We start from the raw sequence: 13,749 nt of genomic DNA on the forward strand, positions 1-13,749 counted from the left end.
CATCGTATAACAAACCATATCATTTTATTTACTTCAAACAACTGTCTGTTAATTTAGCCTTTAAACCTAGGTTTTAAATAAAGTTTATGACACCAGCACAGCAGGTGGGTCAATTACTGGCCCCATGGGACTGACCATCAAACGTATCGCAGAGCAAAAGCCCATCATTAGTATCAGCCTTGACATTCTCCCAGAACGCCTAGCCGGTTGAACCACTGTGTCGATGTGATTGGAAGACGAAAAGGCTTTTTTCGCAGCGACTGACGAATCATCTTGAGCCTTCACATCGATTTCAAAAGAGACAGCTCTAACCCACTGCTTTCATTACAAAAGCAATTAGGGGCTTCCCGAGTGGCGCAGTGGTCTAAGGCACTACATCGCAATGCTAGCTGTGCCACTAGAGATTCTGGGTTCGAGTCCAGGCTCGTCCGCGACCGGGAGACCAATGGGGCAGCGCACAATTGACCCAGTGTCATCAGGATTAGGGGAGGGTTTGGCCGGCAGGGATGTCCTTGTTCCATCGCGCACTAGTGACTCCTGTGGCGGACCGGGTGCAGTGCATGCTGAGTCGGTAGCCAGGTGCACAGTGTGTCCTCCGACACGTTGGTGCAACTTCCGGGTTAAGTGGGCATTGTGTCAAGAAGCAGTGCAGTTTGGCTTGGGTTGGGTTGTATTTCGGAGGCTCTCGACCTTCGACTCTTCCTGATCCGTACGGGAGTTGCAGCGATGAGACAAGACTGTAACTACCAATTGTATACCATGAAATTGGGGAGAAAACAGGGTAAAAAAAAACAATTAGAGATTTGATAACTGAACTGATCATTTGAGGGGGAAATAGATCAAGATTTGACAGTGCTAATTGCTGTGGTGTTTCGTGTCTGATATGTGTTATAATTCAAAGTAATAAGGTTGAGTGGTAGTTTGTAACATGGCAATAACTTACAACAGTTGTGTACTAAACGTCTTGTACGTCTATTAGTGAGGTTATGTTTTTTCATGTTTTATTCTATTATCTCCATGAGATTCATTGGAGAATACAAAGCATTTTTCCAATAGCCACACTAGCATATTACAATAATATGTCATAATGAAGGTTTCATCATTATACTTTCTGTCAAGCATGTGCTTTTCAATTTAAAAGATGGTAGGCTACATTGACATTGTTTGGAAAAATATATAGAACTGCCATCGTTTACTTTTGATAGTTACTTTTTTTTGCTGCTTTTGTTAGTTTTCATTTTACCACAAGGACATCAGACATAGCATAACACACATCAGCAGACCAATTTAACAAAAGTAAGTGCTCAAGTATGACCAACACACTGTATTATACTCATCTATTGAAAGGGACGGCAGCCTGACCTCACAATGAATAGACTAGAGCCTTGGAGAGTTTTCTTTTTCTCAGCAAATAAACTCTTGAAAGGATTACGACACTGAGGCTGCATCGCAAATGGCACCCTGTTCCCAATGTTATTTGTCACATACACATGGTTAGCAGATGTTAATGCAAGTGTAACGAAATGCTTGTGCTTCTAGTTCCAACCGTGCAGTAATATCTAACAAGTAATCTAACATTTTCACAACAACTACCTTATACACACAAGTGTAAAGGAATGACTAAGAATATGTACATAAAAAGATATGGATGAGCGATGGCTGAACGGCATAGGCAAGATGCAGTAGATGGTATAGAGTACAGTATATACATATGAGAGGAGTAATGTAGGGTATGTAAACATTATATAAAGTGCCATTGTTTAAAGTGGCTGGTGATACATTTATTACATCCAATTTTTTATTATTAAAGTGGCTAGAGATGAGTCAGTATGTTGGCAGCAGCCACTCAGTGTTAGTGATGGCTATTTAACAGTCTGATGGCCTTGAGATAGAAGCTGTTTTTCAGTCTCTCGGGCCCCGCTTTGATGCACCTGTACTGACCTCGCCTTCTGGATGATAGCGGGGTGAACAGGCAGTGTCTCAGGTGGTTGTTATCCTTGATGATCTTTTTGGCCTTCCTGTGACATCGGGTGGTGTAGGTGTCCTGGAGGGCAGGTAGTTTGCCCCCGGTGATGTGTTGTGCAGACCTCATTACCCTCTGGAGAGCCTTATGGTTGTGGGCGGAGCAGTTGCCGTACCAGATGGTGATACAGCCCGACAGGATGCTCTCGATTGTGCATCTGTAAAAGTTTGTGAGTGTTTTTGGTGACAAGCCAAATTTCTTCAGCCTCCTGAGGTTGAAGAATCGCTGCTGCGCCTTCTTCACCACGCTGTCTGTGTGGGTAGACCATTTCAGTTTGTCCGTGATGTGTATGCTGAGGAACTTAAAACTTTCCACCTTCTCCACTACTGTCCCATCGATGTGGATAGGGGGCTGCTCCCTCTGCTGTTTCCTGAAGTCCACGATCATCTCCTTTGTTTTGTTCACATTGAGTGTGAGGATAATTTTCCCGACACCACACTCTGAGGGCCCTCATCTCCTCCCTGTAGGCCGCCTCGTCGTTGTTGGTAATCAAGCCTACCACTGTAAACTTGATGATTGAGTTGGAGGCGTGCATGGCCACGCAGTCATGGGTGAACAGGGAGTACAGGAGAGGGCTGGGAGCGCACCCTTGTGGGGCCCCAGTGTTGAGGATCAGCGAGGTGGAGATGTTGTTTCCTACCCCCACCACCTAGGGGCGGCCCGTCAGGAAGTCCAGGACCCAGTCGCACAGGGTGGGGTCGAGACCCAGGGTCTTGAGCTTAATGACGAGTTTGGAGGGTACTATGGTGTTAAATGCTGAGCTGGAGTCGATGAACAGCATTCTTACATAGGTATTCCTCTTGTCCAGATGGGTTAGGGCAGTGTGCAGTGTGATTGCGATTGCGTCATCTGTAGACCTATTGGGACGGTAAGCAAATTGGAGTGGGTCTAGGGTGTCGGGTAGAGTGGAGGTGATATGGTCCTTGACTAGTCTCTCAAAGCACTTCATGATGACGGAAGTGAGTGCTACAGGGCGATAGTCATTTAGCTCAGTTACATTTCTTGAGAACAGGAACAATGGTGGCCCCCTTGAAGCATGTGGGCACAGCACACTGGGATAAGGACTGATTGAATATGTCCGTAAATACACCAGCCAGCTGGCCTGCGCATGCTCTGAGGACGCGGCTAGGGATGCCGTCTGGGCCGGCAGTCTTGCGAGGGTTAACACGTTTAAATGTTTTACTGACGTTGGCTGCAGTGAAGGAGAGCCCACAGGCTTTGGTAGAGGGCCGTGTCGGTGGCACTGTATTGACCTCAAAGCGAGCAAAGAAGTTGTTTAGTCTGCCTGGGAGCAAGACATCGTGGTCTGCGACGGGGCTGGTTTTCTTTTTGTGGTCCGTGATTGACTGTAGACCCTGCCACATACCTCTCGTGTCTGAGCCGTTGAATTGCGACTCTACTTTGTCTCTATATTGACGCATAGCTTGTTTGATTGCCTTGCGGAGGGAATAGCTACACTGTTTGTATTCGGTCATGTTTCCGGTCGCATTGCCCTGATTATAAGCAGTGGTTCGCGCTTCCAGTTTTGCGCAAATGCTGCCATCAATCCATGGTTTCTGGTTGGGGAAGGTTTTAATAGACGCTGTGGGTACAACATCACCGATGCACTAGCTAATAAACTCGCACACCAAATCAGCATATTCATCAATGTTATTGTCCGACGCTATACGGAACATATCCCAGTCCACGTGGTTGAAGCAATCTTGAAGCTTGGAATCCGATTGGTCGGACCAGCGTTCAACAGACCTGAGCACGGGCGTTTCCTGTTTTAGTTTCGGTCTATAGGCTTGGAGCAACAAAATGGAGTCATGGTCAAATCTTTCGAAAGGAGGGCTGGGGAGGGCTTTGTATGCGTCGCAGAAGTTAGAATAACAATGATCCAGTGTTTTGCCAGCCCGGGTCACGCATTCAATATGCTGATAAAATTTAGGGAGCCTTGTTTTCAGATTAACGTTGTTAAACTCCCCAGCTACAATAAATGTAGCCTCGGGATATGTGGTTTCCAGTTTCCATAGAGCCCAATGAAGTTCTTTCAGGGCCATTGATGTGTCTGCTTTGGGGGGATATACACGACTGTGATTATGATTGACGTGAATTCTCTTGGTAGATAATGCGGTCGGCATTATATTGTAAGGAATTCTAGGTCAGGTGAACAAAAGGACTTGAGTTCCTGTATGATGTTGTTATGTTCACACCACATCTCGTTAATCATAAGGCATACACCCCCACCCTTCTTCTTACCAGATAGATGTTTTTATTTCTGTCGGATCGATGCATGAAGAAACCAGGTGGCTGTACCAACTCTGATAACGTATCCCGAGTGAGCCATGTTGCCGTGTAACAAAGAATGTTACAATCTCTGATGTCTCTCTGGATGGCAACACCTGCTCATATTTTATCTACCTTGTTGTCAAGAGACTGGACATTGGCAAGTAGTATGCTCGGGAGCGGTGCGCGATGTGCCCGTCTACGGAGCCTGACCAGAAGACCACTCTGTCTGCCCCTTCTGCGACGCCGTTGTTTTGGGTCGCTGGCTGGGATCCAATCCATTGTCCTGGGTGGTGGACCAAACAGAAGATCCGGTTCGGGAAAGTCGTATTCCTGGTCGTAATGTTAGTGAGTTGACGTTGCTCTTATATCCAATAGTTCCTCCCGGCTGTATGTAATAAAACTTCAGATTTCCTGGGGTAACAATGTAAGAAATAGCACATAAAAAAACGAAATACTGCATAGTTTCCTAGGAACGCGAAGCGAGGTGGCCATCTCTGTCGGTGCCTGACATGAATGTTTTATCTACAGTGGAGCAAAAAAGTATTTAGTCAGCCACCAATTGTGCAAGTTCTCCCACTTAAAATGATGAGAGAGGCCTGAAATTTTCATCATAGGTACACTTCAACTATGACAGACAAAATGAGGAAATAAATCCAGAAAATCACATTGTAGGATTTTTAATGAATTTATTTGCAAATTATGGTGGAAAATAAGTATTTGGTCAATAACACAAGTTTATCTCAATACTTTGTTATATACCCTTTGTTGGCAATGACAGAGGTCAAACGTTTTCTGTAAGTCTTCACAAGGTTTTCACACACTGTTGCTGGTATTTTGGCCCATTCCTCCATGCAGATCTCCTCTAGAGCAGTGATGTTTTGGGGCTGTTGCTGGGCAACACAGACTTTCAACTCCCTCCAAAGATTTTCTATGGGGTTGAGATCTGGAGACTGGCTAGGCCACTCCAGGATCTTGAAATGCTTCTTACGAAGCCACTCCTTCGTTGCCCGGGCGGTGTGTTTGGGATCATTGTCATGCTGAAAGACCCAGCCATGCTTCATCTTCAATGCCCTTGCTGATGGAAGGAGGTTTTCACTCAAAATCTCACGATACTTGGCCCCATTCATTCTTTCCTTTACACGGATCAGTCGTCCTGGTCCCTTTGCAGAAAAACATCCCCAAAGCATGATGTTTCCACCCCCATGCTTCACAGTAGGTATGGTGTTCTTTGGATGCAACTCAGCATTCTTTGTCCTCCAAACACGACGAGTTGAGTTTTTACCAAAAAGTTATATTTTGGTTTCATCTGACCATATGACATTCTCCCAGTCTTCTTCTGGATCATCCAAATAATCTCTCTCTCTCTAGCAAATTTCAGACGGGCCTGGACATGTACTGGCTTAAGCAGGGGGACACGTCTGGCACTGCAGGTTTTGAGTCGCTGGCGGCGTAGTGTGTTACTGATAGTAGGCTTTGTTAATTTGGTCCCAGCTCTCTGCAGGTCAGTCACTAGGCCCCCCCGTGTGGTTCTGGGATTTTTGCTCACCGTTCTTGTGATCATTTTGACCCCACGGGGTGAGATCTTGCGTGGAGCCCCAGATCGAGGGAGATTATCAGTGGTCTTGTATGTCTTCCATTTCCTAATAATTGCTCCCACAGTTGATTTCTTCAAACCAAGCTGCTTACCTATTGCAGATTCAGTCTTCCCAACCTGTTGCAGGTCTACAATTTAGTTTCTGGTGTCCTTTGACAGCTCTTTGGTCTTGGCCATAGTGGAGTTTGGAGTGTGACTGTTTGAGGTTGTGGACAGGTGTCTTTTATACTGATAACAAGTTCAAACAGGTGCCATTAATACAGGTAACGAGTGGAGGACAGAGGAGCCTCTTCAAGAAGAAGTTACAGGCCTTTGAGAGCCAGAAATCTTGCTTGTTTGTAGGTGACCAAATACTTATTTTCCACCATAATTTGCAAATAAATTCATAAAAAATTCTACAATGTGATTTTCTGGATATTTTTCTCTCATTTTGTCTGTCATAGTTGAAGTGTACCTATGATAGATTACAGGCCTCTCTCATATTTTTAAGTGGGAGAACTTGCACAATTGTTGGCTGATTAAATATTTTTTGCCCCACTGTATGTAGTGCACTACGTTTGACCTGGTCACATAGCGCTCAAGACAACTGGGAATTCGGAAAAAAAACAGGGTCAAATCATGATGATGTCAGTGATCTTCAGGTCGGAGCTCTAGAAAGAGACCAGAGTTCCCGATTTGCAATTCCGAGATGACCGTTCAAAGCTTATTTTCCCCGTCTGAGTTTTTTTCCCCAGTTTCCAGTTGTCTTGAACTCACTGAAATCTGATTTTCCAGTTGTTTTCAGCGCGACAACAAACATGCTGGATTGACACAATGGCCAATTTTTTATGTTTATCCTTTTAAGCCTGGAAAAGAGACTTGGGACCACACACACACTTCACTGAATAGCTGGCTAGTGATTTCTTTGCAATGCTTGCAGTTAGCCACCGATTACTTTCAAACCACACATTGCTGAATTTGTGATTTCCAACTTGTTGTGTGATGTTTATGGCCGATGAGCACCGATACGTTTTATCTATAATTTATTTTCATTAAAAAGGATTTGCAAGTAGATTGTCGACTTAATTCATGATGACTGCTAGCTTGCAACTTAAGATTTCGAAAGTATGACATTGACATGATCAGTCCAATCAAAGCTGCTATAGATAAAACGTGACCTTGAGCCTTCTTGGATGTGTACTTCTAATGTAACTCTATGGCAGCATCCAAGGGGCTTGAATTTTTGAGCTCTACCCTTAGATTGGATGGTGACGTAGTGTCCCCATGAGTAACAGAACACTGAGCCAATCACGGTGCAACTAGAGAACATTACCAACCCCTATGCTCCGTATTTTCCGCTGGCTACCCCACCACCACAGAAAGCACTGAGCTAGGCTGAAACACATGCATTTTGGAGCTGCTTTACTCAAGAAAGCACAAAAAAAAGACCATGTTTGTATGCGACTTTATGAACTAAATGTATTTGTAATTTTTTACATTGTTTGCAAACTGATATGTGACACGTATTAATGCCAAAATAGCATGCAAAACAGGCTAGAAAGGTGGGGCTCAAAACAGGCTCTGCCCCACCTGCCCTGAATGATGTGTCACCACTGAGCCTTGCCCTTGTGCACACATTTCAAGTGGTTTGCTAGTATGCATATTGGAACAAAGCTTTAGGCACACATTCTAAGTAGTGTACTAATATGGAACGTAGCCTAACAGCCATCTTGGTGGACTGCCATACTTTTACACTGGAGACTGCTCCTTCTAGTCTGAATGCTCTGAAGTGGTCTTGTAGGGACAAATTTCAGATCCGATAATACATTTCAGTCCATTTGAACCAGGTCGCTCTAAACTGGGTTGTCGAGCGTTCCATTATGGTTAACCTGCAACCAGGGCTCTAAATGACATTTTTCATTGGTAGCACCAGAATATTAGATTTCTTTAATTCATTGAGATACAGCCTATATGAATTCTAGCTACTTTAAGCACGTTGTTCCCTAGAAAGAAGAAACTATCCACTGGGCACACTGGTTGAATCAACGTTGTTTCCACGTCATTGCAATGAAATGACGTGGAATAGATGTTGAATTGAGGTCTGTGCCCAGTGGGTAATATGTGACACTGTAAAGGCATTTGTTTATTATAAAAGCTCAAATGTTGATACGAATACCTGTCATTGATATTACAAAGTTGTTTGTGGAATAATCGGTTTCTGCATTGTGTAAAAGCACTGTTTTCCTATTGAGATGCATTACATTGAAAATTGTGCACTGTCTCTTTAAAAACGTCAGGTTGGTGACGAAGACATGCAAGAGATCTGTCATTTATTCATTGCTATGACCTTTTGTTTTCTGTCTGTGGCCCCAAATGTTTGGAGATACTGGTCATGTTACCAGGTTGTTAGCTAGCTAGCTAGCCAATGAGATGAAATGACTGAACAAAGTGTAAATGACGCGCAAGTAGTTTTAGTAATGCCCAAGACATGGCTAAGGAATGTCAAATGTGGTCCCTGCGATCCATTATAGGTAGATAAAAATTTTGTGCCGGGAATATGGGTCGGACCTTTTGACCTAGTTGGGCTATAAGCAAGCCGTTTTCGCTGTAGTAATGGTGCAACCACGACGCTATCGAATCTGCACTCACCTTATTATTACAACAATTATTATCTGGGAGATTTTTTCCTAGGGGCACAGTGCTCCCAAAATAAAACAGAAAAATATTTTGTTGCATATGGAAACAAATTGGTCGCACTTTAGAGCCCTGCCTCCAGCTAAAAACAACTCACTGCATTAAGTCACAGTCCAGGAGTTAAATCTCCACTAAATCTCTATGGGTGTAAAATGCGACGTGCAAAGACTGGCCCGAGATCAAAGGTGAATAGCTGGAGGTTGGCTTTTAGTTAGTGCACCAAGGCCAGATTCCGGCCCAATCTTTAAAAACACCACCACATTGCTTTCGCCTAGCCAGTCCTTTCAGATCAGTGGCTACAGAACAAAGCAAAAAGGGCTGCCATTTGAGAGTAATTTGGGACCTAGCACAGTTGTAACCTCCCCGCCACCCCAAGTTAGTTCGTTACCGGTCCGACGCAGCTGAATTCCTCAAGGTATTGATTTGGGAGGCACCGTCTAACAGTGGCACGCCTTCAGTTTCTCCCTTGTCCGTCTATCAACAAAGAGCCTCGGTAGCTTTCATGCTGAATGGGAATCACAGAGAGTCGATAAACCCCCACCCCCCGAGATCAATGGCAGGCCAGCAGTTTGATTATAGTTCTCCTCATCGCTCTCCCTGACAAGGCATTGATCTCCACTAAACTGGGATATCAGCAAAGTCTGACAAGGGGAGAAACAAGTCATAACATAAATAACAGGGCTGGTTTGGCTACTGTAGTGGGGGGCTTCCCTCACAGCCATGTACATGTGCGCGCACAGTACCAGTCAAAAGTTGACACAGCTACTCATTCCAGGGTTTTTATTTATTTTTACTATTTTCTGTAGACTAATAGTGAAGACAACAAAACTATGAAATAACACATATGGAATCATGTAGTAACCAAAAAAGTGTTAAACAAGTGAAAATATATGAGATTCTTCAAAGTATCCACCCTTTGCCTTGATGACAGCTCTGCACACTCTTGGCATTCTCTCAATCAGCTAGGCTACCTGCCACTCCATTTTCCTTTCCCTCTATGACCCCTTCAGCCTTGTGTTTTTAAAATGATCGTTTTCCCACACGATTGCATAACGGTAATGCAGCATTTCCACAACTCTGTCCTGGGGACCCCAATGGGTGCAAGTTTCGATTTTTCCCCTAGTACTACACGGCTGATTGAAATAATCAAAGCTTGATGATTAGTTGATTATTTGAATCAGCTGTGTAGCGCTAGGACAACAAACAAGACGGGGTCCCGAGGACTGAGTTTGGGAGACACTAAAGTAATGCATTAATAAAGCCGGCACACGCAGCCCGTGTGTCTGGAAACAAAGGACAAGCTCATAGAACAGCTTCTTCCTGGTTGAGTCGAGGAGAGAGCAGAGGCAAGGTCTTCACTAAGTCAGCCATTTTTTTATAATATAGAGTTTTTTTTGTTTATCCTCCCTGCTTTGGTCTCCCATTCAAACAAGCTCTGCCGAGCAGTCCTTGAAGGCGACGTCCGCCCAAACCTGACGAGGACTGTGAGAACCACTCTAACTAGCTTTTCACACTTAGAAAGGCCTGAAAATGACGCTTTAGCAGTTAGAAAAGACAAATGCACCATACACCAAGACTGCAGTAAACCAAAGTATTGTCTTCACAGACTTGTGCGCTGTCACGCTCGTTTAGAGATGGATTGGACCAAGGTGCAGTGTGGTAGAAGTACATCTTTCTTTATTTTAAATGACACCGAAAAACAACAAAATACAAAACGAACGTAAAGTTACATGTAGTGCAGAAAGCGACTTCACACAAACAAGATCCCACAAACTAAAGGTGGAAAAAAGGCTGCCTAAGTATGATCCCCAATCAGAGACAACGATAGACAGCCGCCTCTGATTGGGAACCATACCCGGCCAACAAAGAAATAGAAAAACTAGAATGCCCACCCAAATCACACCCTGACCTAACCAAATAGAGAAATAAAAAGTCTCTCTAAGGTCAGGGCGTGACAGTCGCACTCGTAAACTCACACTTTCAATCCCTTGACATTCGAAAACTCACTGTCATTCCATCACCCTCCCATGTTCTCTCCTTTCCTCTCCGTTTGAGATTAGTCAAGTATTTTTCTGCGAGAGGGACGGAACGATTGCTTTGCGGGGGTAGGATGTATCGGGTGGTAACTTTTTCGAGCGCTCGCGTGAGGCCTGTAGGCCTACAGGTTAGGTTATATATCACGTAAAATATTGGAACAGGACATGTTTTGTTAGTGTTTTGGTTCTGTACTCCAGCACTTTAGATTTGAGATAATCAATGACTATGAGATTAAAGTGCAGACTGGCATCTTTAATTTGAAGGTATTTTCATCCGTACCGAGTGAACCGTTTAGAAATTAAAGCGCTTTTTGCACATAGTCCCTTCATTTTAGGGGACCAAAAGTAACGACAAATTCACTTGTGTATTTAAAGTAGTAAAAAGTGAAGTATTTAGTCCCATATTCATAGCACGCAATGACTACGTCGAGCTTGTGACTCTACAAATTTGTTGGATGCATTTGCTGTTTCGGTTGTGATTTAGATTATTTTGTGCCCAATAGAAATGAATGGTAAATAATGTGTTGTGTCATTTTGGAGTCACTTTTATTGTAAATAAGAATAGAACGTGTATCTAAACACCTCTACATGAGTGTGGATGCTAACATGATTACGGACAATCCTAAGTGAATAATGATGAGTGGGAAAGTTGCAGATGCACAAATATACACCCAAGACATGTTAACCTCTCACCATTACAATAACAGGGGAAGTTAGCATTATTGGGGGGGGGGGTATGATATTTGTAGAGTCACATGATGTAGTCTTTGCGTATTTACTTCAAGTACACATATAAGTGAATTTGTCCCAATACTTTTGGTCCCCTAAAATGGGGGTACTATGTACAAAAAGTGCTCTAATTTCTAAACGGTTCAACCGATATGGATGACAATTCCCTCAAATTAAAGCGAACAGTCTGCACTTTAACCTCATAGTCTTTGGATCAATTGAAAGTGCTGGGGTACAGAGCCAAAACAATAATAAATGTGTCACTGTCCCAATACATTTGTATCACGGCCCAACCTGTCTCTGTGAGTATTACTGTCCCACTCCTCTCCTTCTCTGTCAGTCATAAATAAATAAATACACACATACACACATATATATATATATATATATATATATATATATATATATATATATATATATATAAATATATAAGGCGGAATGATCCAAAGGGGTTGGATCTCCCATGTATCTTCAACTCACTCTTCCTGACACTTTTGTCTCTCCCGCTCTTTGTTTCTCAAGTTAAAGTTCTAATGCACTCTCTCCCCATCTCTCTCTCCTCTCTCCTCTCTCTCCATCTCTCTCTCTCCACAGTTCTTCATCCTCCTCCTTCTGATCTTCTTCTTGGAGATTCTGTCCATCACGCTCTTCTTTGTTTACCAAGACCAGGTAAGGCGACGTCTCGCTCTTATTTCTTTTACTGTGGTCGATTCCGGTACAGTTTTTAAGTATCACAGAATAATAACATCATATATATTGATTTAAACTAATCCAATATGCTTTTTTTCCCCCCTGTACAATAAGCAAGTCTGATTGAAAGGCAGAGGAGCAATGGCTTTTCAACATAAATCTCTGCACATCAGAGCATTTCCGACTTGGGAAGGTATTAATAATGCATTTTGCGCACACACACACACACATCCTGCTCCTACATACGCACGCATACGCTGGCACGCACGGACACAGTAATACAATTCACGGCATTCCAAATTCAATCTGTCTAAACAAGCGTTGCTCCAATGACGGGACACCCTCCAATTTATCGACCACGCCACTCCATTATGCATGACTTGTGGCGTCCTCGCTACCCCGGGGGCCAGGACAAAGGCCGTTGGTGTCTAAAGTCTCTTTCTGTACCTTTTTAGTAAATAATGATCCTATCCTTTTGATATTTTTCTCCACCCTCTTTATTTCCTTTGAGTGTATTACATTTTCCCCCACTCTCGTACTGTGTATAGCCTTTTATCTGTGGTTATGTAATAAAACCCATACAGGCTCTGTTAAATCGGAATCCTCCGCCCCACAGCCATTATAATCCTTTGGTTTGTCTCACTCGCTGTGTAATTCTAGAAGAGTTCCTGGATTGGTAGCATCTTCCTGGGCTCTCAGCCACTACATCCCATCCGTTATGAATGTTAACTTACCTCCGTCCCCACCCTAGTCCCTATGTCTAGCATTCCCCTGTTTCCCTATCCTCCATTCCGTGTCTGAATGATTTTGTTTCAGTTCTTAACTGTTCTACACAAAGCAGTGCAACGAGAAACTGAGTAAATGAGCGGAGCACTGTAAGAGTCAGGCGTACTGTAGATGTACTGTAGGACTTGTTAGGAAGGAAGACAAAGGGGGAATGGTCCTCTAGTGGCTATTTTAAATGGACTCTACGTTGTTCTTGAATAGCAGGGAGTCATTCCACATGTACATAAGAGCTATATGTTAATGTTATTGTTGTGAAGGCTATTTTTTTTTAAAGTGTTTTCCATTCCGAGTACTGGAAGGGAGATGTGTGTGTGCTGGCTTTTATGGCAGCCCAGCACTAACACACATGATTAAGCACGGTCTTGGTGATCAGATGAGTTGGTACGTGACGTTAACGGTTATGTCAACTTGCGTTATAGCCAAATGTATCAGTTCCCACTGCAAATCTGTTACATTAAAACAGAGTACAGTATGTTGTTGCCTTTTTCAGAAATATTCAACCTACCAGCAACATTGATTCAACATGATTGAGAAGGTACGAAATAACGAGGAAACTCTGCCCAGAGAGCTGATTCCCTGATCCCTCATCAGTATTCTGTTGCCGGGTCTCATTCCCACAACTCTGCTGCTCCACCGATGGCCTGGAACACTCCCAGCTGTCTCATCACCACATCACCCCGTGGCACCTAATGCCAGCCTACAGCTGCCAACCTTGCCATCTTTGACTGACTTCAATCCCTGTAACTCCAGGCAGTCATGCCAGTACCACCTAGTCCAGTGTTTCCCAATCCTGGTCCCGGGGACCACAAGGGGTGCATGTTTTTGTTTTTGCCCTAGCATTACACACCTGATTCAAATAATCAACTTATCATCGAGCCTTTTGATTATTTTAATCAGGTGTGTAGTGCTAGCTTTGGGGAAAAAACTAAAATGTGCTCCCCTCAGGG

General features: G+C 43.6%; 1 protein-coding gene across 1 annotated transcript in view; it reads left to right on the plus strand.

The window, feature by feature from the left end:
• LOC139385117 (tetraspanin-4-like) overlaps window positions 1-13,749 on the plus strand; it is an 86,940-nt gene that overhangs the window by 47,998 nt on the left and 25,193 nt on the right. The window contains exon 3 of the mRNA XM_071130182.1: window positions 11,921-11,995. Within this exon, the coding sequence (XP_070986283.1) occupies window positions 11,921-11,995 (75 nt within the window). The remainder of the gene's footprint in view (window positions 1-11,920; window positions 11,996-13,749) is intronic.

Source organism: Oncorhynchus clarkii, chromosome 26 (assembly GCF_045791955.1).
Source record: "Oncorhynchus clarkii lewisi isolate Uvic-CL-2024 chromosome 26, UVic_Ocla_1.0, whole genome shotgun sequence".
In the NCBI taxonomy this organism is placed as follows: Eukaryota; Metazoa; Chordata; class Actinopteri; order Salmoniformes; family Salmonidae; genus Oncorhynchus; species Oncorhynchus clarkii.